This window comes from Rhineura floridana, chromosome 3, assembly GCF_030035675.1.
Source record: "Rhineura floridana isolate rRhiFlo1 chromosome 3, rRhiFlo1.hap2, whole genome shotgun sequence".
Classification (NCBI taxonomy): Eukaryota; Metazoa; Chordata; class Lepidosauria; order Squamata; family Rhineuridae; genus Rhineura; species Rhineura floridana.
In genome coordinates, this window is record NC_084482.1 from 5,896,221 (window position 1) to 5,921,227 (window position 25,007).

Here is a 25,007-nt window from a genome sequence, read left to right on the forward strand (position 1 = left end):
ACACACAATGTTATCCTCACAACTGCCTTGTGAAGTAAGTTAGACTGAAAGCATGTGACTGGTCCAAGGTCATACAGTAAGTGTCATGGACAAATAGGGGATTTGAACCCAGATCTCCCTGGATTGCACTATTTGGGATTTTTACCTTTTTGTCATCTTACAGTTAATGGCTCCCCTTTGCGCGAGTCACCTGCACTGACATCTTTGGCAAAGGGCAACTTATCACTCCTCTTCTTTGCTCTCATCCAAATGTGTTTTTTGGAGGGAGGGAAATAGGAAGATGGTTAAATATGAATGTAGATAGCTGCATCCTTTAGGGCAACAAACTGGACTGCACAATTTGTAGAAGCCACTGCTTGCAGACCTCCAAGTGAAGCCTCCAGCTTTCAATGAGGATCACTCCTACCTCCCCAAATTCATGGCCTCACTCATACCTATCCTCCTCCTGCCTTCAAACTGCCTGCTGGGATCTTTAGCATAAGTCACTCCAAACTCTCATCACCATACCTCTCCACTCTGGTCATTCACGCATGCATGTGTGCATAGCGCCACAGCTCGTCTCAACACAGCTGTGCCACCCAGCCTGTCTCAGGAGCCCCTACAATGCTGACATGCTGCACTTGCCATCTCTCCCTTACACTCCCTCCACACACGCACCCCAACCTGTCCCACTCACCGTAGCACACAGCACATAAGCAGCAGGTGTGTGGGGACGTTGGCGGGATTGAGCATGCCAGGTGTGTCTGATTTCATACAGGCCAGGAAGGCTCTCATGCGTCGATTCTTGTCCTCCACTGCTTTGCCCAGCCACAGCTTCTTGAGGTTGGGGCAGGTCCACTCTCGAAAGGCAAGGGCCGATACCAATTCTGGAGTTTGTGGGGATTTCCCCTTGTATGCTGACCATTCCTTGATGATAACAGGAGGAGCTGTGTAGCAAAGAACAGGGACCACCTGACTGCAATGATAAATCACTTGCACACAGTTCTCTTAAGAAGGCATAACGGAGACCTGGTGGAATGGAGAAAACCAGTGGGATACGGTTATCCCTGGATATAAACTATATCGGAAGGACAGGGAAGGACGTATTGGTGGCGGAGTCGCTCTATACGTGAAAGAAGGCATTGAATCCAGCAAGCTTGAAACCCCAAAAGAGGCAGACTCCTCCACAGAATCGTTGTGGGTGGTGATACCATGCCCCAGGAGGGACTTAATACTGGGAACGATCTATCGTCCCCCTGATCAAAATGCTCAGGGAGACCTTGAGATGAGATATGAAATTGAGGAAGCATCCAAACTAGGAAATGTGGTAGTAATGGGTGACTTCAACTACCCGGACATAGACTGGCTGCATATGTGTTCCAGTCATGACAAAGAAGCAAAGTTTCTAGATATTCTAAATGACTATTCCCTAGACCAGTTGGTCATGGAACTGACCAGAGGGATGGCAACCCTGGACTTAATCCTCAGTGGGGACCGGGACCTGGTGCGAGATGTAAGTGTTGTTGAACCGATTGGGAGCAGTGACCACAGTGCTATTAAATTAAACATACATGTAACTGGCCAATTGCCAAGAAAATCCAACACGGTCACATTTGACTTCAAAAGAGGAAACTTCACAAAAATGAGGGCATTGGTAAAAAGAAAGCTGAAAAACAAAGTCCAGAGGGTCACATCACTCAAAAATGCTTGGAAGTTGTTTAAAAACACTATATTAGAAGTTCAACTGGAGTGCATACCGCAGATCAGAAAAGGTACCGCCAGGGCCAAGAAGATGCCAGCATGGTTAACGAGCAAACTCAAGGAAGCTCTTAGAGGCAAAAAGTCTTCCTTCAAAAAATGGAAGTCTTGTCCGAATGAAGAAAATAAAAAAGAACACAAACTCTGGCGAAAGAAATGCAAGAAGACAATAAGGGATGCTAAAAAAGAATTTGAGGAGCACATTGCTAAGAACATAAAAACCAACAACAAAAAATTCTATAAATACATTCAAAGCAGGAGACCATCTAGGGAGACGATTGGACCCTTGGATGATAAGGGAGTCAAAGGTGTACTAAAGAACGAGAAGGAGATTGCAGAGAAGCTAAATGAATTCTTTGCATCTGTCTTCACAGTGGAAGATATAGGGCAGATCCCTGAACCTGAACTAACATTTGCAGGAAGGGATTCTGAGGAACTGAGACAAATAGTGGTAACGAGAGAGGAAGTTCTAAGCTTAATGGACAATATAAAAACTGACAAATCACCGGGCCCGGATGGCATCCACCCGAGAGTTCTCAAATAACTCAAATGTGAAATTGCTGATCTGCTAACTAAAATATGTAACTTGTCCCTTGGGTCCTCCTCTGTGCCTGAGGACTGGAAAGTGGCAAATGTAACGCCAAAATTCAAAAAGGGATCCAGAGGGGATCCCGGAAATTACAGGCCAGTTAGCTTAACTTCTGTCCCTGGAAAACTGGTAGAAAGTATTATTAAAGCTAGATTAACTAAGCACATAGAAGAACAAGCCTTGCTGAAGCAGAGCCAGCATGGCTTCTGCAAGGGAAAGTCCTGTCTCAGTAACCTATTAGAATTCTTTGAGAGGGTCAACAAGCATATAGATAGAGGTGATCCAGTGGACATAGTGTACTTAGACTTTCAAAAAGCGTTTGAAAAGGTACCTCACCAAAGGCTTCTGAGGAAGCTTAGCAGTCATGGAATAAGAGGAGAGGTCCTCTTGTGGATAAGGAATTGGTTAAGAAGCAGAAAGCAGAGAGTAGGAATAAACGGACAGTTCTCCCAATGGAGGGCTGTAGAAAGTGGAGTCCCTCAAGGATCGGTATTGGGACCTGTACTTTTCAACTTGTTCATTAATGACCTAGAATTAGGAGTGAGCAGTGAAGTGGCCAAGTTTGCTGACGACACTAAATTGTTCAGGGTTGTTAAAACAAAAAGGGATTGTGAAGAGCTCCAAAAAGATCTCTCCAAACTGAGTGAATGGGCAGAAAAATGGCAAATGCAATTCAATATAAACAAGTGTAAAATTATGCATATTGGAGCAAAAAAATCTTAATTTCACATATACGCTCATGGGGTCTGAACTGGCGGTGACCGTCCAGGAGAGAGACCTCGGGGTTGTAGTGGACAGCACGATGAAAATGTCGACCCAGTGTGCGGCAGCTGTGAAAAAGGCAAATTCCATGGTAGCGATAATTAGGAAAGGTATTGAAAATAAAACAGCCAATATCATAATGCCGTTGTATAAATCTATGGTGCGGCCGCATTTGGAATACTGTGTACAGTTCTGGTCGCCTCATCTCAAAAAGGATATTCTAGAGTTGGAAAAGGTTCAGAAGAGGGCAACCAGAATGATCAAGGGGATGGAGCGACTCCCTTACGAGGAAAGGTTGCAGCATTTGGGGCTTTTTAGTTTAGAGAAAAGGCGGGTCAGAGGAGACATGATAGAAGTGTATAAAATTATGCATGGCATTGAGAAAGTGGATAGAGAAAAGTTCTTCTCCCTCTCTCATAATACTAGAACTCGTGGACATTCAAAGAAGCTGAATGTTGGAAGATTCAGGACAGACAAAAGGAAATACTTCTTTACTCAGCGCATAGTTAAACTATGGAATTTGCTCCCACAAGATGCAGTAATGGCCACCAGCTTGGACGGCTTTAAAAGAAGATTAGACAAATTCATGGAGGACAGGGCTATCAATGGCTACTAGCTGTGATGGCTGTGCTCTGCCACCGTAGTCAGAGGCAGCATGCTTCTGAAAACCAGTTGCTGGAAACCTCAGGAGGGGAGAGTGTTCTTGCACTCGGGTCCTGCTTGCGGGCTTCCCCCAGGCACCTGGTTGGCCACTGTGAGAACAGGATGCTGGACTAGATGGGCCACTGGCCTGATCCAGCAGGCTCTTCTTATGTTCTTATGTTCATGGAAGATAGTTCCCCGAGCTCACATGAATAGGAGGAACACCATTCAGACATGCTAGACCCAAACTACTTGGAGCATGGCTATCCCAAACCAGGATGCTGCACATCATGATAACCAAACCTACCCAGCAGGTGTGTGCTATGAGACAAAGCCAAAGTATGAAATACTGCTATTCCAGCCTGCTCTACAGTTCAACACAGCTCCTCCTTGAATCCTCCTTGAATCCTGGGCATGGTTTTGCCCTCCATCTGGTGATCCATGGGACAGCAGGGCAACAAGAGCAGGGCAAGCAGCAGTGCAGGTCTGTCTGCTGTACGCCAGGCCTATGGGATCCCGTGCTCCACCCAGACATGCCACTGGCCATTGTTGCCCCTGCCACCGGTAGCATCTGTGCTAAAGCTTGGCCATCCATGGTTTATATTATGCACTAATCCCAACTGCACATATGTATTGATGTGGTCTGACCTGCCTGTGACTAACCAGGGAAGATTGTGGGTCATGGTAGATAGCTCAATGAAAATCAAAGAAAAACAGATAGATCATCATAATATAAACTCAAGTATGCTCTTAGGACTCCAGAAGACAGCAAAGAAAGGAAAAAGCTAACAATGTGAGATTCATCCATGGCACTGTCAACATACGAACACCACCCAACTAACAGAACCACTCATCTGGAATTAATTGAAGAAGTGGGCAGGTCAACACCTGGTTTAGCCAATACAAATGATCCACAAAAGGCTAATGAAAAAGTGCTTTGCTACCAGTGAATCTCCATATTCCAGCAACTACCCAGGCTACCTCTAGGAAGCTTCCGTCCCACTTTTGAGAACCACAACACTGGAGCAGTAAGCAATCACATGCTCCAGGCTGAAAAGATCACTTACTTTTCACAGGGATGCGCTTGCGCACAGCCAGGCGTTCCATCCGCCGCTGGGTCTCAGCCACACTGAAGAGGACGCCATAGACGTACTGCCGTGCGGCTCGGAAAAGCACAGCTGCCGGCGGCAACTCTGTGTTGCACTCATCTTCAATGCACACTGGGATCTTGATTTCGCCCTGGAGTGGAGCATTGGAAAATGAGAGTCCAGGACTGCTGCTTCTTAGCCCAATTGCTGCCTTCCAGGGCACCTAGATGCCCCACATAGAGCCAATTCTTCTAACTCAAAAGTTCTACTGCCCCCTCTCACCTTGGTAAGGACATGGTAGATGAAAGGGTACATAAGCCCCCGGCGGTGCCTGTGCTCAGCCACACGAAGCACCTCGGGGGCAACGGTGGGCAAGGGTGGGGTGGTGATGTCCATGTGATTGCGTGTCGCCATGGAGAGCAGAGAGGGGATGTGAGCCTCAGGCCCACTCAGGTTCCTCTCCGAGTTGCCAGTGCCGCCAGGTGGCTGGCCCCAGCCCTGGCTCATCATCTTTTCACCTCCAGGATCCTCCCAGCCAGACTTGCAAGGCACTGTATCCGAGACATGGCTGGAGCAATGAAAGGAAAGGGATACACTTGTAGCCTCACATCCCAGTTCCACATTCCTGTAAAGCCAGGATCCTCCCTTTCTGCACACCTTCTCCCTGCTCACCCCAAAGTGAGATCATAACCAAGGAATCCTGACCCCTGATGCTACCAGCCCTCTAGACTTCTCCCCTTTCCCAGAGACAGGGATAGCAACCCTGGGCTCCTCCTACACCTGTCTCTCATAACACACAGCTGCCAGCCCAGAGTTAGTCTTGGGGATCTCAGAACCCTGCCGGGTCCCCACTCACTTGGAGCTGGTTCCATTGTGTTCTTCTCCATCAGAGGATGAGGAAGGAGAAGACCCAGGCCCAGATGACGGGGAGGGCTTGGAACTCAGATGGTGGTTGGGAAACTTGGCGGGACAGTTGTCGTAAGATACTGGCGGCCAGTTGTTGAAGTGTCCACCCTTCAAGGCAGGGTCTTCATGAAAGGGGGCTGCATCCACCAGGCCATGTGGAGAGAAGAGAAAACTGGAGCCAGGGCCAGGAAGAAAAGACGAAGAGGTGGCAACACCGCCGTGTGTGGCAGGCGGCTGGTACTGCATCTTTGGCCCCATCTGAGGTGCAAACTGGAGATGGAAGCAAAGTGGGGAAAAAGGGTTGATGCGCTGTAACGAGGGCTACTTGTTCAGGCTGGGGGGGGGGCTCAGCATAGTAGCAGAGAATATGTTTTGCATGCAGAAGGTCTTTAATCCCTGGCATCTCCAGTTAAAACAGGATCAGAGCGCAAATGATGGAAAAGACCTCTGCCTGAGATCTTGGAGGGTGGCTGTCATCCAGAGCAGACAACAGTGGATTAGGTGGACCAATGGTCTGATTCAGTGTAAGGCAGTTTCAAATGCTTCTGCATGGGAGGAGGGATTCAAAGCACTGAAATCCATCCCGCTGGAGGTCCTGTTCAATCCTCTGACTCCTGAGATCATGTCCTGCCCAAATCTGTATCCTAAGCAACTACAAAAAGAGTTGGAAATATGCTTTTTTTAAAAAGATTGAGATGACCATGATGACAACATTCACCAGATGCCATACTCCATGTGGGTATCATAGACCCATGGATTGCACACAGTCCTGGTTTAGCAGGGGTCAAGTAATGCTACAAGTTAAAAAGGGGGCAGCGGTAACAAGAGAGGATTGTTCCTGTACAGTTTTGCACCTCTCCCCCAAACAGGACCAAATGCTAGAAATAGCATGAGTGATCTGCAGGTGCAGACTTACTCTTTGCAAACATAGAATTTGGCTTTCATCAGCAGATTTAGATTTTATGCAGAATGAGACAGATGTGGAATGAGATTGATGGGGTAGAATTTCAAACTATACCACTTCAGACTAAGTGCAGGTGAGAGGGAGAGGGGGTCATGCTTTTGAATACTTCCTGATGGTTGAATGTTGTAAACTAGAGAGGAAATAATTGTGTAATCCTCTCTCTTATGTGCTAGCCTGTTATATGTAGGGGCTTTCTTACTAAACATCTGCCTAAAGCAAGTCTGGGGACTTACCAGAGCCTTCCCAGAAGAAAGCGGTACCACTGGATTGCGAGTCATAGGTGCTGCCCCTCCAAAGTGGTTGGGCCCAAAAGCTGGAACTGAAACACAAAATTGTCACCTCGTTATACACAGGAATCTCTCTCGTCCTTGCATGCCCTTGCTGGGATCATTAAAAAGACTTAGTAGGGACACCTGCCAATACATAAGCTGGTGAAGCTAGGATGTGGTTGATGAACATTTCTAAAAGCAGGTCTGTGTGGAATTTAGATATATATAGTGTATAATATATATATATTACTCTGCCATGGAACCCCTGTGCACCACAGCAATTTCAGGGAATGTCCTAGGGGGTATGCTCTTACATTCATGGAGAGCAAAAGCAAGGGCCAACAAACCTGCTGGGTACCCCACATGATCCGGAGACCAATAATGGAAGGTGGCTTATCCCACATTTCCATTAATCTGTTTGAAAAACCCCTGATGAGCATTCTTGAGAAACCACCCTGGGCCTGGGAAAGCGGCTTTCAAAGATTTGCCCAAATCTCCCTAGCAGAGGGTTGTGTTCAAAACAGAATGAAAACACATCTGTATGCTTCTGTCCAGAAATTCTGGAAGAATCTGGGCTGAGAAGGCAATTCCCAGTCACTCCAGTCCCAAACTGAGTGATTGATAGAGCAGTTCTCCTGGCCCAGGATGGGTAAAGAGGAGGCTACAGTCCATTGGCAGACCATTGTCCAGTTTTTAGCAGACTACATAATTCCTCTGGTTGCTGGGATTTTTCCAAAGAATGCTGGACTAGAGAAACTTGTAGTCTGGCAAGGCATCTATCTTCTTAACAAGAACACATGCTCAGAGCCACTTAACACAGATTAGTCATGCCTTAATTGTTAAGAGATCTTCAGTACACACTCTTGCTATGTAACTTTAACACACAACTGTGGACAATGAGGGTGGGCTACTAAGAGTAGTTTAGCAGCAGGGCAGAATATGTGAATGGCCCATTAGAATTATCAGCACCTGGCTTGGAAAGGTGCTCTAGTGCTTTTAACAGACTGTGCTATGGAGAAATTCAAAAGATGGAATTTCTAGCTGCTATAGCATGACTGCTGGAGAAGCAACCCCAACCTTCTTGTAGCCACATAGCTAATAAAAGGCACCAAAGCCCTTTTTAGCCCAGGAGGTGGCAACTCTAGAGGTAAGTCCAGACTTGATCTCTCCCAGCAGAGGGCGCCACAGAGTATCAGGCAGGGCCTCACCTTCTTGGGCAGCGGGAGAAAACACGGCTGAGAGAGAGGTGAAGTTGGCCAGCGCCACCTGGATACTCACGAACATACGGGGACTGGCCCACTGATGTAGGGGATGCCTTTGTGGCCACTGAATAATATTCTACAGCCTTCTTGAAACGCTCAATTTTATCTTCAGTCCTGGACTAGGGAGGAACCACAGGAAAAGGAAGAAAGTAACAGGGATGGAGGAAGGAATGCAGCCAACTGTGAGTAGCAATGGCACTTAGTGTGAAAATGTGCTTAATGTGCTGCAGGAATTGCCAACATGCTAGCCACCTGACTGGCATAAAGTGTGACAACATTATGGAATGGCAGAAGGCACAGGCCACACAATGCACTAACTAGCGTTTGTAGATAGTGAAAGCACTGAAATGGGAATCCAGGATCTAACCCCTTTTTTGCCAGTCACCATAAACGTGGACCCCTTTATCCCAATCCTTTCTACTACCTGCAATTTTCATAGCACATATATATCGTGATCATAGCCCTGATGATAGACAGGAACTTGATCCCGTACCATAGACTCCATCTCACCTGGGAGTGTTTGAAGACGTCTCTCCCTATCACATCCAGGTTGAAGGAATTTTTTATGGAGCTGACATACTCAGACACAGCCTTGATGACCACATCACAGGGTGGCAGGACCAGCTGGTGGGCACGCACCTAGAACCAGCACACAAAGCATTTAAAATTCCTGGAGGCAAAAAAGCAGCAAGCCAACATCTTTCAGCCCTGGTAAGCACCACGTTTTACCAGAGGACTATTTTGAGAAGGGAAGGGGACAGTCCCCACCCCAACCCCTACCAATGGATCTATAGGAAGCACTCTTGCCATGGACACCCACTTTCTTTACACACCATTCTTTCCTCTGGATTTGGAATTGGTGGAGGGGAGCAGAAGAGCACTTGTCAGAGTTCGATCTGGCCCTGGGGCCTCCCAGCTGCTGACCCCTTCTGTAGCTGCATGTTGCTCCGAGGTCCTGGAATGGCTCCACCCCGCATGCAGCTCTGGCTAGTTGCAGAACTGAAGTACTAGAAGCTCACCTGGTCGAATTGCCTTGCCCTAAAGGCAGGATCCTCTGTCTACCACTAACTTACATATCAGAGATTAAGGACAGATTCACATTTCACATAAAAAGCATGTATGTTTTGGGTACACCACACTAATTAGCATTTGCTATAATAAAGAAGTATGAAGGAGGAGGGCTGGAATTTTTAAACACTCAGGGATATGTGGTGGGCATATACCAGGGAATCTGCAATTAACAACGGGTCCCTGGCACATGCCTGTTATATATCTGAAGTCAGAGTTTTGTATGCTTGATAAGTTACTTGAAGATACACCTCCTCTCACATGTTTTCCTGTGCAATTTGGGACCAACTTGGGGGTTAAAGGGACATGGGCTTCTCAGTACTGGCAGACTCCTTGTCTTAGGAGGCCTATCAGGCTCTGTCCACTTGCCACGACTTGGCTAACCATCTCTAATGTGCATTGTTCTATCCTGATTGTTCTGCAGATTTAAAATGTTTTAATTCCACAGTATGCTTTCTATCGTCTTATTATAATTGCATTGTAAGCTGTCTGAAGAACTCTTGTAGGGCTACGTAAAAATAATTTTTTTACATGAATACAAATATTGCAACACAATTTGCCATGGGTATGCTGATGCTTGATTTGTGTTGCAATATTTTTATTCAATATTTATTCAATATTTTATTTACACTCTCTCACAGCAGCCAGTATAGAATGTGACAAAGTCAGAGAATAGGAGTGAATTTTGGGGGTGCTAATCCCCATCCACTCCACAGTTTCTTTCCGTCAAGACTCCACTGCACCAGCTCATTCCCCAAGGGCAATGCCTTGCTGCCCTCAAGACAGGACAAGGGGATGATTGCATTACCTTGAGTGAGGCCAGTGGGTGGTCTGGTCCAAGAAGGCTCCAATGGAAGGCAGCTAGATCCTCATCTGGAAGGATGTGGTTCCCTGAGAGCAAGGGACAGTAGATAACGGAGCAGATGCCAATAAATAATCCAAAAGGATTTGAACCCTCTCTGCCCCCACATCCAATTTCTTTCTCTGCTATCCCAGTAAGTAAAACGCAAGTATGCAGAAACCGGTCTCACTGGAATGCACCTGCTAGAATGTAGACTTAAGATTTAGACAAATTAAGTAATGCAAGATGATAAAGACTCTTCTAAGTACCTTACACAGCATACCCATATCCACAAGGGTAGAATTTTACAAACAGAAAATCCACATTGTAATACTTAAATTATGTACATTTGCATAGAGCTACTTAACTTCCAGCTGAAACAAGGTACAAGTTGAATCCATGTCCATCCTTGTTGGTGGAAGCCAATGAGGAGAGACTGACCAGAGTTATCAATGTCTCATTTTGAGAGAATGGCAGCAGCTCTCCAGGGCTTCAGGCAGGGGACTTCCTTAGCACTACCAGGAGCTGCCGGGGATTGAACCTGGGACCTTCTGCATGCAAAGCAGATGCTCTGCCACCGAGCTACAGCCCCTCCCCTGGCAGCATTTGACAATCCTACCGATGTCCCTCAACAGGCCTTTTTAAATTGTTTTTTTGTGTTTTAAAATTTGTATATTTGTTTTTAATGTTTTTAATTGCTGTAAACCGTCCAGAGAGCTTCGGCTATGGGGAGGTATATAAATGTAATAAATAAATAAATAGTACCAGGTATTCTGTCAGTAAAATAAAGCAGGACCTAGGCTTCGCCAGTGACATTCTGCCCTCACCCCCAGCGAATGCTACAGTTCCTCAGAGAAAGGTCAGGGAAAAATATTTAACTTATACCACAGATTGAGTACTTCCATCCCTCAGCTTAAAGTAAAGGCACTGAAATATACACTAGTGAATGTGCAGTTGCCTGCTCCTGCTTTTATTTATTTCATTCTGTTTATCCTTGCTTCCACCTGAAATGAAGCATAAGGGATAAAATAGGAGACAGACAGAGAGAGCCCACAATAGCTGTTGTATGGGGGCAGAGAGGGCCCCAGATCCTACCAATCCACTCCAGCTTGTGCTCAGTACTAGTCAGTGGGCATAAAAACTGTGCATATACTTGTTGGCAGAGAAATAATACCTTGTTCACCCTTGCGCTTTGCCTCTGGCACACTAGTTTGAATTGTATCGTCTAATCCTATGGGTGGCTGCCATATAGATAATCCTCCCACTGTTATTCTATGAAAAGTGGGTTGAATTCTTTCTGCACTTCCCCTTTTTCTGGAAGAGATGACACCCCATTTCTCCTTCCCTCCCTTCCTGGAGTTGGGGAAAAGAGAGGTGCTTTATACTTAGGGTGTCTAAACACTGTAGGGATGTTGGAGAATTCTGTTGAAAATGGAAGTGGAAATTGCTGTCATTGGCATTTTTGTTCCAGGTTTGGAACAGAAATCAATCTAGAGAATACGGTTGGTATTAATCCAGTGAATATGATTGGTATCAACTCACAATGTTCTTTTTTTTTAAAGTCTGCAAGTGATACACATTTAATGACTTTTTAACATTGTTTTGACATAAATAATTATGTAAACTCCATTAAATAATGGACAGCAAGATGAACAACATAATATTCGGCAGAAATCAATCTGCAGTGGAACAGAAACAGTGCAGATTATGACAGACAGGTTGGAACAGAACTCGCTGCCTTCCTGCATCCCTAAAACTCTATGCTAAAAAATCTTAACATGTTGCAGGGAGATAGATTCTGTGATGGCCCGTTCAGTCACTAATTCTGAACCTGCAATCTATGCAAACTATTTTTTACAGGTGCAATCCATTACATAGTTACAGACAACTCTGCAATGAAATCCCATTTCAGCGTGCAAGTGTTGCGTACGGATGTGGAAACCAGATTCATGTCCTTGTTCAGCTGTGAAGATTTCTGGATGCCCTTAAGCGAGTCGTTATCAGTCATCCTATCCTGCCCTAGAAAGGGGAGTTGTGGGATAAAATGTTGATGCTTCTATGAGTAACTTTTTGAAAGGGTGGGATAAAATACATATGACATGTTAAACTATAACTGCTGGCACATTTACAGCGTTTTTCTTTGGATTAATAAGTTCTAGAAGCTTGCCGTTGTATTTTTAAATGGTACCTGAACCAGTCTAGCTCATGGTGGTAAGTTCTTTTCTTTTTTTTAGAAGTGATGCTTCATGCTCAGTGGGTGCCTGTGGCCCTGCAAACTGCCAGAGCTCCCAATGAAAAAAGCCCTTGGCAAGGGGAGGGGAGATGGTCTCTCCCCATTGTCCCCTGCTCCAGACTGGGCTGGTGGCCAACTGAATTGTGACATAACAACAATTTAATTGCTGATATACAACAAGCCTATGGTCACCACATACACCTAGCGCCATGTATGTGCATATGGCAAGCAGACACAGAAAGATGTACAGAAGCTCATCTAGTACAGCCTGCGTGCAACGGACTGTATGCCTTACATACATGCATTGACACAATATGAAATGGAAATGCATTTCTGCATTGAGCAGAGGGTTGGACTCGATGTCCTTATAGGCCCCTTCCAATCTACTATTCTATGAAATGCACATGTCTATGAAATACTGTCTTTGCAACAACAGTGGAAAGTGGGTTAGGCCAAGAGACAGCATCTTGCATATGGAGTGAGCTTTATGCCCAAGCAGGGAGTTGGACCTAGGCCCCTCACCACTCACCCACCCTATCTAGTTTCAACATACCTAGCAAGGCAGCAAAGATGGGAAAGCTGCTTAGCTTGAGGCCCAGCTGCTTGGCCACCTCTTGCATCAGGAACTGGTTGGTGGTGAGGTTCTTGCCATTCCAGCTCAGTTTGAGGGCATGGGAACTATAGTAGGAGGGTATGTTGCAGAGGGCATACTCCGAGTCATGGGCAATAAGCCCATGGAAGCCATTTTCCCGGAAGAAGGATACTACTTCCTGGTGATGATCCTCCAGGCTCTGGAACACCTGCAGGAAAGAATGGGCACGTGTGAGTACAAACACACAGCAACAAAGCTCTTTGCCTTTATTCATACTTTCAGTTTAGACCTCCCAGTATAGGACTCACTTCAGGGCAATTCCTTCACAGACATCATCTCCTGCTACTTATATATGAAGGAAGGTGCTCACTTCCCTTCAAGAGATGAAAGATACAGCATACAAATATCAAAAATGTTTTCAAAACAAGATGTCTAGACATTGCTTGTTTCAGTTACATGCTGTTCCGTAAACTCTGGTTAAAGTTGACCACGGTTCATGATAAATTCAATGCAAACATAAGACTAAAGAGGAAGGAGGATTAGAAGGGGAGAGGGAATGGACGAGCAAAAGAGAAAGGAGAAGGAAGGGGAGCGAGACCACATAACTCTAAAGGGCCCTCCCAACCTCTTAATCGTTATTAAGGTATTTGAGAATATTAAATCTAAACTATATTTAAATGCTGAAAATTTTCAAGAGAGATCCCACACTACAAGTTTTATTTTATATATCAGAACAGTCAAGTTCAAGTAGATCAATAGCCACTCGTTTTTCAGAGTAGGGCATATAAACTGCACCACAAGTAACCGACAAGATGCTGGTGAGTGCAATGGCATCCTTAAAGTCTTCTGCTGGTGCCCATAAACCTCTGAGCCCTCCGACTCATTGCTACCTTGGTCATGAGATGGTGAGGATGGCTACTTTTTTTTCACTTGAAAAGTACAGAGCTGAAGGAGGAAGTTGGAAGAGCGATGCTGAGATTAATTCTCAGATTAATTCTAATTCTGACTTTTACCCAAATCCCTTGGAAAAGCAAAGTGTATGTGCGTTCTGTCCCCTTCTGACAATCCAGGGGTCAGGTGGGGGGTGGAGAAGTTATCAGAGTGGATGGTGCCCATGACACTTGCTCAAAATGTGCCCACAGGCTGGAAACGGTTGGCAAGCCATAACCTACAAAGTTAATAGTTTACTGCAATTCTCCACAAGTTTCTCGAGGGGAGGGGGACAGGAAAGGTTTTTTTCGTGGGGGAAAGTCTAAGAAACCAAGCAAAACAGAAATTCTTAAATACTAAGAGTGATTAATGGCAAAGCAGGGAGAACATGGATGTTTATAATCTTTCAAATCAGGATTTAAAAATATATAATGGCCCATTCTGGTTATTTGACAAGTTGCAGGCTTCAGCACAACCTTATTATTCAGCTATTTAACATTAAAGGATATTTACATTAAAGGAACTGCACTGTGTCACTGTAATCTTAAGGCTTTATTCCCTTGCCTCAACCCCAAAATAAGTACGTCTTTAGGCATTTCATAGAATCAAAGAATTGTAGAATTGGAAGGGGTCTATAAGGCCATCAAGCCCAACCCCCTACTCAATGCAAGAATCCAAATTAAAGCATACCCGACAGGGGGCTGTCCAGCTGCCTCTTGAATGCCTCCAGTGTGGGAGAGCCCACCACCTCCCTAGGTAACTGGGTTCATTGTCATACTGCTCTAACAGTCAGGAAGTTTTTCCTGATGTTCAGCGGAAATCTGGCTTCCTCTAATTTGAGCCCATTATTCCATGTCCTGCACTCTGGAACGATCGAGAAGAGATCCTGGCCCTTCTCTGTGTGACAACCTTCCAAGTGCTTGAAGAGTGTTGTCATATCTCCCCTCAGTCTTCTCTTCTCAAGGCTACACATGCCCAGTTCTTTCAGTCTCTCCTCATAGGGCTTTGTTTCCAGTCCTCTGATCATCCTCGTTGCCCTCCTCTGAACCTGTTCTAGTTTATCTGCATCCAGGGCTGGTTCTAAAGGGCGGCCAGGTGGGGCACTGGCCCAAGGGCCCCTGGAGCTACAGGGACCCCTCTGCTCCCCTTCTGCGATCAGCGGAAGCAGGACAGGAGCTGCAGATCGCGGGACCAGAGCTTCCAAACCGCCTGCCATCCCCCCACTTCACCTACCTTTCTCTCCGCTGTTTTTTGCGGTTTGCCATCAATCAAGATGGCGGCCGAGGTTTCCCTAAGGGGCTGAAGCCTCTGCCGCCATCTTGATTGATGGCACGCATGCATGCTACACACACGCGCATTGCTGCTATCAACCAAGATGGCAGCAGAGGCTTCAGCCCCTTAGGGAAACCTTGGCCGCCATCTTGACTGATGGCAGTGTGCGCAGCCGCAAAAAAAAGCAGAGAGGAAGGTAGGTGAAGTGGGGGGTATGGCGAGCGGCTCAGAAGTTGCTGTTCTACGATCCCTCCTGCAGCTGCTTCTGCAGATCGCGGAATGGGAGCGGGGGGCCCAGGCCAGGCTGGTGCCCAAGGGCCCCCGAAGCATGCCTAGAGCCGGCCCTGTCTGCATCCTTCTTAAAGTGTGGTATCCAGGACTGGATGCAGTACTCAAGGTGAAGTCTAACCAATGCCGAATAGAGGGAAACCAACACTTCATGTGATTTGGAAGCTATACTTCTCTTCCCATTTAATGGGAAAAAAGACACTTCTCTTATTATAAATGCTGTCCACTGTCATTTCCTTGATGATCATAAATGGTGGAGGTAGCTCAAACCTTTAGCCCTTTTAGGTCTACATCTTGCCTACTCCTAAGGCTTAAAGGTCCTGTACCCCAAAAATGGAAAGTGTGAAATGGACCTCCTGAAGTTGGTGAAGTAGTATTTGCTAGGGGAGCAATAGATAAAATTGTGGAATTTAGTTCCATAAGATGCGGTGAGGGTTCTCTAGCTTAGATAACTTCTTTAAAAAATGATTTGACAAATTCATTGAGAATGTAACTATCAATGACTAATATTCGTGACAGCAAAATATCTCTGGTATTAAGAGCCACAAAGCCTCTCAAAATACCAGATTGGGGAGCGGGGGGGGGCAAGCCATCTTCTGTGTGTTCCCAAAGGCTGGGCTGGTTGCTAGACTACACAGACTTTGATATGATCCAGCAAGTCACTTTGTATGAACACTGACCTCCCTTCTGGCTATTCTTTCTCCAACAAATCTCCAAGTTTGGAGATTTGATTTCATTAGATCAGAAATCCAAGTGCACCTCTGTTTCTCCTTCTGCCTCTCAAACATCACAGATAATTATTATTTTCGTCTGTATCCTTCTGTGTTCCCTACACTGACTGACCTTTCCCTTTGTAAAAACAGCACAATGTTGGTATTCCTGCTGGTTCTTGTATGTCATCTGAAACCTTAAATCTTACTGCACCCTTCCTTTTCTTTAATGCTTAATGCCCCAACAAATGAGCAGTCATTGATATTTTGTGTTTATGGTTGGGGATGCTCAAACCCACTTCTGGGGAAGTCTAAGAACTATAGCAATCATCAGAAAAATAAGTACTGTATTTAAAAAATTGGTATACATTCCATCTGTGAGCTACCGACATCTAGCACCATTATATTCTGTCCCCAAAGAAGCCAACAGTAGGTCACCACCATTTCAGACCACAACAATCAGAAAGAGGCACAGTTGAAAGGGTTGCACTCCCAAGATAACACAGCTTTGGATGGTAGGTCATCCACAGGCAAATTACGTTCCAAAAGCAAACAAAAGAGGATTTGAAAACTTATTCTTTAAAACTTCAATCTTCAAGACAAAAATTAAGAAGGGACTATAGCCATAATCGTGCCAGACAGCATGGAATACAGACTCAGCTTCAGTACACAGACCTTGAGTTTTTTGTTTTAAGAAAAGGCCACATTTATAGACCTTGTTTTTTACAGGAAGAGAATCTTAAAAATTAAAGGGCTATTTTTGCTAAATACTTAACAGTGATATGGTATCTCAGTAGAGAATCTAGCAGAAAGTTACAGTACTTCACTGTATTTGAGTCCCCAACCTTCCCCCAACCTTCCCCATGTCTATTGCACGGCAGCCCCACGCTCACTGCTTCCAACCATTTCAAGAGCATAACTCCCCCCTCCCCCATGACACACAGTATTGAAAACAAAATGGTTTCATGTGCTATGCTCATACAGCAAGATTTAGACATGCTGACTTCATATCATAATAGAGTCCAATCACCGATTCTGAATTTCAAGAGAGAGGAATTTATTTAGTGCCATATCCCAGGCTCTTAGCAAAAGGGAAACAACTATAATGGAATTTAACAAACTCAGGGCAACGTATTAAGAACGTTTGCTCTGATTTGAAGCTTCAGCTCCCTGCATCCCCCCTAGCCCACAATAGGCAAAAATACACAGGTGAAGTTCTAAAGAGCTATTTTAGTCCAACCCCAGCCTTAGGCATAGTCAAGGGGTCCTGCCACCCCACTCAAAACAGCAGACACTCATGTAATATTATAATCTGCATTTGAAATCTCCCTCAGTTTTCAGAACTGGTCTGCCATGTGGAATGGGGGCTGCTGTTGTGAAACACAAGCCCAAAGCTGTTTTGGATGTATTGAACTAGTTGACTGTCTGGATCCTGGCCAGCCCAGAGAAAAGTGTTCAAGCAGAACTAAGCACAATAATTCCAAAATTTAGTTGGGTTCAACTGCTTACCCATCCCTGACCAATGTACAAGGCAGGGTTAAAGAATGTTTAAGTCCCAGTAATTTCAAACAGAGATATTTAAGCACATGTTTAACCCTCCCACTGAAACCAACAGCTTTAAAAGCGTTTCCCTTGCATAGATTATGCCTAGTATTTTAAAAATGCTATTCCATATATGCACAAAGTGATGCCATGAACCACTTTCAAAAAAGAGGTTGATTATTTATTCAATGAGGCTGTATTTAAAGCTCATATGTTTCAGATCAGCTGCTTCCAGTACTTATTCACCCTCAGCTGAACTCCAAGCCTTTGTCTGCCAATTTATCTTTGGCCTCAGGAGCTTCCAAGCAACTACTGGGGGGAAATTAGCTGAAATCCAGTATTCTCCATCTGCAGCCAGGCATGTTGTTCCACAGAAGGTCATAAGAACATAAGAGCTCTGCTGGATCAGGCAAGACGCCTATCTAGTCCAACATCCTCTTCTCATGGTGGCAAACCAGATTCCTATGGCCCTTGTAAATGTCCTTACAAAGACCAACAATCCAATCAGGTTCCATACAGAAGATGGGCCACTTGTTCAGCACTGAGAGCTACAGCCAATTTCATATCTATCACACATAAATGACAGAATTTGCACTGTATTTTTAATGATACTTGAAGATATCCAGTTCACCATGGACATAGTACAGTTATTCTGCAGTAATAGTATTCTCAAATTGTTATCTGAAAATGTGAAAGACTTGTTGATCAGCCTCTGGAAAAACAGATAGCAGGGACCTAGAAATTATGAGGACTGAATATACAACTTTGGGCTTGCCTTTACTTGCTTTACATCCAGACTTTGAGAGTGAGTGAGAGTGAGAGTGAGTGAGTGAGTGAGAGAGAGAGAGTAATTTTTAGGGTTCTAACTAACCAGTCTGTCTTCTACATTACAAATTGCTTTACATACATTAACTCTTACATCAACACTATAAGATATATGAGCATCCCCATGTTGCAGATGGGGGACCAAGGCTGAGAGAACAGCGGTTTGCCTGAGACCACTTAGCGAGTTTGTGGCTGAAGTGAGATTTGAACCAGAACTCCCTGGCTCACACTCATAGCCACTATGCTACATCAGCTGACACTGATGAAGTTCATACACACGTTTCCACTCTTGATGCTGTTCCTTTATGCTGCTCCCACTGTCTGGGTTTCTATAGTACGCTTCTGCCTAGAAAGAGCTTTCCAACTGTTATTTCAGCTAACCTCCTAACCTTGTAAGGATCATGCAAAATGCTGTGGCATGTCCAAGGCAACTCAATATCTTTCTTTGGTCAAGTACAGATCCAACCACAACACTAAGCACAGCACCACACCGTACTGTAAGGGGGATTCACCGATTCCTGTTTTTCCTTAGGGTGTCCAGGAAACCTATTATGCTGGGGGGCAGAGGCAGAGAACTGTGGAGGAGGGTGGAACTGTGGCCACCTATGCTGCTTTACATTACCTCACCAATGTACTTCTGCCATTTGCCCACTGCCAGACAGGGGGAGCCAACAGCAACCCTTCATGGAGTGGGATGTTACAAACATATTTTGATCTGAATTAGTAGCACAATGGTTTAGAGCAGTGGTTCTTAATCTTTTCCACTGCCAGCATCCCTTGGATTTCCAAAATATGCTCTTGCACCCCCTGAAAAAATACCGTTCATTTTTAATTTTAATATAATTTAATTTTAATGTGTGTTTTAGCCTAACTTAGCTAAGATAAATGACAGTTTTCCAAAATCTTTGGTTGTATAGTTACCACCTCGCACCCCTAGAAAAAGTGTCTCACACCCCCGGGGATGCATACACCCCAGGTTAAGAACCACTGGACTAGAGCATTGCTGTGAGAGTCTGAGGCTGTGGGTTCTAATCCTGTTGAGTGCCATTTTCTTGTATGAAAATTTTGCTTCTAGTAGTACCCACTCTTCCCTTGTAACACTACAGAAGCAACTGCATGTCCAAGTGTGTTCTGTATGCTAAGAAAGTACAAAACTGTGATGGCTTGCTCGTTTATTTTTAATTTCAAGCACTAAATTTATTGCAATCCCAAAACTGAGTTCTTCTGCAACTTTTAGATCACACTTCAGGTGCTCGTCTAGTCCACATTTTTCTAGCGAGTTTTAGTTTTTCTAGCAAACACTGTATAAAGTTTATATAACCACAGAAAACTCAACTCAATAGGGACCTTTTACTGATTTCAATTCTGTAATTGTACACTCTTGCTACTATTTTTTATTGCACAGATGGTTACACTGAGAAGATCTGCCTGGAATTAGTCATATTATTCTTTCAGTTGAACACAAGCCTAATGCCAAAAACTTCAGCTTCACAAATATTACTGAATTCATTAGAGAGAGTCACTTTACAAAACAGTAATTTTAAGCAGGACAAAGATGGAATAGACCACCACATGCTTGTAAACTGAAAGACTGGTGTGCAAAGGCATGGTATAAACTTTATAAATAAATTGTTACTCCCTTGTGATGAGGAAAAATTGCTGCCTGTGATAAGGAAGCATTGCTTCCAGTTGACCAAGCAGTGATTTTATGACCAGGCAGAAAACTGATTATTTCAGGCTGTCAATATGCCATAAATCAAGGATGAGGAACCTGCAGCTCTCCAGGCATTGCTGGACTACAGTTCCCATCATCTCTGAACTTGTGGTGCTCCAGATGTTGCTGGAAGGTGCTAATGGGTGATAGATGCCAACTTCTGGCCGTAGGTTCTCCACTCCTACCCTAAATGGTTAAAATTAGATGTGTTTGGATGGTCATAGTAGTACACATTTTTGAGGGCTAGTAACTTATATTGACTTGTTTGCAAGGCTAGGCTACAAGTCAAAAAGGAGGCTCCGCAGCTTACTGTATACCTGTCTCTGGTGTGAAACTCAAAGGTCTAGAAAGGGTCTAGGAAGCAGCATTTAAAAATGGATGGTGAAAAAGAAGGTAGGCAATAAGAGATTACAGTGGCATTCAAGGTGAATGAAAGACCTTTGAGAAATTGGTAGGAAAGGGGCCTTAACTGTAAGGAAAGGTGCCAGGACTGCTATTCAGGGAGGGCAACAGGTGCCAAGTGACAAGGAATTCTGGGATAGAATGAAACTTGGAAGACTGTGGTTGGAAATAATTAATGAAATAATTAAAATGAAGTCAGAAAAAGAGGACAAAGGTGAAGAAGTAAAAGAACCAACAGAGAGATGGTCAAAAATCCAAACAAAGCTCTACTGGATACAATGGGATGTATTCATGGTCATATGGACCTTACCTTAACTCGGAACCGAATCATGGCCAGGCGGACGCAGTGCCCCAAGCAGGCGGGAGGAAGGAACCAGGCCCGGGGTGGCGGAGTACCTTTGTTGCCCACGTGCCCAGCAATCAGCTGAGCTGTCTGTCTCTCAGCCTGTGCCTTCCTGCCCCACTCTGGCAGCCTCTCCTTTCCAAGCCCTCCATTGAAGATGACAGCTAACTCCAGCCCACCTTGATAGAGGCAGGCCTGCGAAAGGGCAGCCAGGTAACCCACCATAGCATTCCACTGGCCCCCACACACCCAGTCTGTCTGGTAGCCACCATACAAGCGTTGCAAGGCAGAATCAGCGTCCACCAAGAGCCGAGTTGGGCATGGGCATGCCAACCCTGGAGAGTGTTGAGGGTGCGAGTATGGACTAGCACCAACCACAGATCCCAGCCCTGGTGCAGTCCCGGGTGGGTGGGTGTAGCCAGCAGATGGGTGGAAGGTGGCACAGTAGGTAGGGGCCCCGCCTCCACGGCCCCCTACGGCCCGTGCCAGCTTCAACAGGTCCACAGGCACCACAGCCCCTGGGCAGCGCTTTTCCACGAACTCTTGGAAGCCTTGCACCCCCATGGCTATGAACAGTTGAGGGGTGCAGGCCCCACTTCCGCTAAAGGGAAGGGGGTGGGGCTAGCACCCCAAAACCAGAACCTGGCACAGTCAGAGCTGCTCCAGCTCCTGGGGCTTCGCTCCTCACAAGTCCCACTTCTGGGGAATAGACGCTGCCGCCATGTTGTAGCTTTCTTCTTCTTCTCCTCCTCCTCCGCTCCTCCTCCTTTTCCACGGCTAAAACTGTAGCCCACCGGGAAATGTAGTTTTGTTCCTGCTTGAACTCTATTAGTCAGAAAACCATACGAGACGATGGGACTACAACTCCCGATACGCCGGAAGGATACGCCATCTTGTTATAATTTATTTGCACTTTCTAGAGGCAGCTTAGCTTTATGGGATTTGTAGTCCCAATAATATTTTTTCTCTCCAAAAGCTGAAGTAAACGGAAGGAAAAGTGATTTCGGACTACAACCCCCAGTAGACGGAGAGACCCGCCATATTTTTGTACGGACTTGTTCCCCGTGACTTTAATATGGCCTCATGAGAGGTACGGAAGTCGGATTTATTGCAAACATAGACTTACACGCACTACAATTTTTAGCAAGACCCTCGCGTTCTCATCCAAAGGCCTTCGTGCATCTTATTTCGTCGCCAAGTCTCGCTGGCGCGCAAGTTCATGGGAGTGTAGTTTTTTTCTCCGTCAAAGATAACATAGTCCCAACCCAGGGCTACCATCAATAGAAAGTCCACCTGGGAAGGTAGCGGGCGGCTTCTGTTCCATTCGTTCGACGCCATATTGTCACGTCTCTGTAGCCGCTTGGCATGCTGGAAGATGTAGTTTAACTGCCCCTTAGGACGCCATATTGAGGAGAACGCACTACCCAGCATCCTCTTCTGCATTTCTAGACCACATTTACTGCGCTGATTTACGGTTTCGTTAAGCCCTGACTTGAGACAACATAATACAGCCTGGTTGTCACTTTTAGTCCTGTTTACTCCGAAGAAAGCCCAACAGAAATCAACAGGACTTACCCCCCAGATGAAAGGAGTGACCTGAGACATGAGCTCGTTTTCAACAGATAGTACGCATGAAATAAGGCTGGTAGATTATAAGCACGCGCGCGCGTACGAGAGCGTTCTGGGCGATAAACCAAATTCTTAAAGTGGGGAAATGAAAGGCAAGCCTCCTGCGAAAAGAGAATAATGTTTACTCCTGAGGCAGGCCTATCTTACTTAAAAGTAGTACAACCACATCTACATTGATGCCAGATGGGGCAACGTGCTCCCTCCCTGCAAGGCTCCTACATACCAAAGACTGGGCCAACTTTAGTTCTTCTACGCTTGTTCCTAAAGGCAAAATGCCTCTGACCGTGTGTAAAGTATTTTCCCTTGTAATACGAAGTGGCTTTTGGAGAATTCTCTCCTCCCTAAACCCCCTTTTTGCAAAATAAATTTTATCAGGGAAAGGGAACCACCCCAAAAAACCCCCAACTTTGATCTGGCTTTACATCCTCCTTTTCTGGCGGTTGGACAGGATGAAATGTGGCCATACAAGCAAAATAAATGCTGGCTTGCAACCCAACCCCACAGCTCCATGCAAGTGCCATGTAGCTGTTAAACTAGCATGGGAATACAAAATACGTACAGGATAAGACTACAATCCTGGGTATGCTCTTCTGAGAGTAAATCCCAATGAACTCTGTGGCGCTTGCTCCCAAGTAAGCATGAGCATAAAATTGGGCTCAAGGATGCTCTGTCTCTGGGTGACTTTGAGGCAGCCACCATTTCAGCCTAACCTACCTCACATGAGAAGCGAAGATGTGTCCAAGAAGAAAAAGAAAGACATTCAAGGTTGGGCAATATTAGGACAAACCAAGAAGTCCTGAAATACTGACCAAGCTCATGAGTTCTCCAGAACTCTTCTTCATCCTTCTGAATATTAAATATGCGAGGGTGAAGTAAAGAGGAAAAAACTGACTTGATGTTGAAGCCACAAAGTCTACATTTAGTTGCAGTATTCTTATGATGGCGTTTGGGAAGAGATAGAAGGCTTAATTGGATTAGGCATTATTAGGTACTATGAAGGTTTCAGGTTGCACCTGGGATTGCTGGGACAAAGTGGCTAATCCCTCTAATGCAGGGGTTGCTAATCTGGCACCTATGGGAACAATGGCACCCTTGAGATGTTCCCCTACTGCCCACAAAGCCTCTAAGCTCCTCCCCCTGACTGCCCCCTTGATCATGAGGTACTTTTTCTCCCCTGAGAAGTAGATAAAGCTAGAGAAGTTGGAAGAGTTATACTTGTTCGTTTCCTCTTCCAGCTCTGCTTGTCAAGGCTTAGGTACATTTGGATCCAGTTCTTTGGAAAAGAGTGTGTTCTCTCTCTTGTGATGTGTGGGAGGGGGAAGACGAATGACCAAAGGGAATGATGTCCATGGTGCTCACTCAAAAACCCAAATGTTCCCACAGACCTAAAAACATTGGCAAACCCTACTCTAATACTTTGCTTAACATCCAACCTGATAAAGAGTTCTGAAGAACTCAAAAACTTGCTTGCCATTTTGATTGGTCCTAATAAAGGTATTGCCTAACCATGGATTTCAGAGTATTTCTACCTAACATGGTTGTTATGGAGACAGCCAGTGTGGTGTAGTGGCTAAGGTGCTGGACTACGACCTTAGAGACCAGGATTCGAATCCACACACAGCCATGAATCTCACTGGGTGACTTTGGGTCAGTCACTGCCTCTCAGCCTCAGAGGAAGGCAATGGTAAACCACCTCTGAATACCGCTTACCACGAAAACCCTATTTGTAGGGTCGCCATAAGTTGGGATCGACTTGAAGGCAGTCCATTTCCATTTTTTTCATGGCTGTTATGGGGGGGGAGGGAATATGTACACTGCCCTGGACTCCTTGAAGGAAGGTCAGGATATAATTATATATAGTATTATGTAGAATTTCATGCTAGAAAAAAATAAGAATCTGAAGAATGAAATACTGGGGGAGGGGGATTTCTCTTGTGACTGATCAGTGGTTTGCATACAATCCATAACTTACCTCTATTAATTCAGAAATAAAGAATGAATCCAGTTTTTTAAATTAAATACCTTTATCTAAAATTGCTCCTTCCAGCTAGTACTCAGGATACAAAATGTTGCAGCATAAATTCGATATTGTTTTGTGGTAGAGGAAGTTGAGCTGGTTTGAGTGATCTCAACAGACCTTGGGTGATCTGTTTTCTTTGGCTCTTACTAGAATCTCCATGGTCTGCAGGTATGTTTTAAATTTATTTATTTTTTTAATAGATTTTTATACCATCCTAACAAAACAGTTTCAGAGCGGCTTACAAAGTAAGGATAGAGATAAACTGGAACTCGCAGAACAGTGAGTGTGTCCCCACCTCTCTCTTCTGAAAACGGGCACACATGATGCTAGATAAACTTCACCCCTTGTAAACTTCACCCAGGTAAAACCTGGTGGGAGC

At 45.1% G+C, this 25,007-nt stretch overlaps 1 protein-coding gene across 2 annotated transcripts in view; it reads right to left on the minus strand.

Moving 5' to 3' along the window:
* FAM120C (family with sequence similarity 120 member C) overlaps positions 1-21,881 on the minus strand; it is a 32,890-nt gene extending 11,009 nt beyond the window's left edge. Inside the window, exons 1-10 of one of the 2 annotated variants that reach the window (XM_061614109.1) lie at positions 20,947-21,878; positions 12,915-13,161; positions 10,096-10,178; positions 8,730-8,858; positions 8,236-8,338; positions 6,922-7,007; positions 5,675-5,994; positions 5,101-5,386; positions 4,798-4,969; positions 677-926 (exon numbers count right to left, since the gene is read on the minus strand). In XM_061614109.1, coding sequence (XP_061470093.1) covers positions 677-926; positions 4,798-4,969; positions 5,101-5,386; positions 5,675-5,994; positions 6,922-7,007; positions 8,236-8,338; positions 8,730-8,858; positions 10,096-10,178; positions 12,915-13,161; positions 20,947-21,543 — 2,273 coding nt within the window. In that variant the 5' untranslated portion in view covers positions 21,544-21,878. Of the gene's footprint in view, positions 1-676; positions 927-4,797; positions 4,970-5,100; positions 5,387-5,674; positions 5,995-6,921; positions 7,008-8,235; positions 8,339-8,729; positions 8,859-10,095; positions 10,179-12,914; positions 13,162-20,946 lie in introns of both variants that reach the window. The other variant, XM_061614110.1, reaches the window with a different exon arrangement.
* Between the last annotated feature and the right edge of the window lie 3,126 nt (positions 21,882-25,007).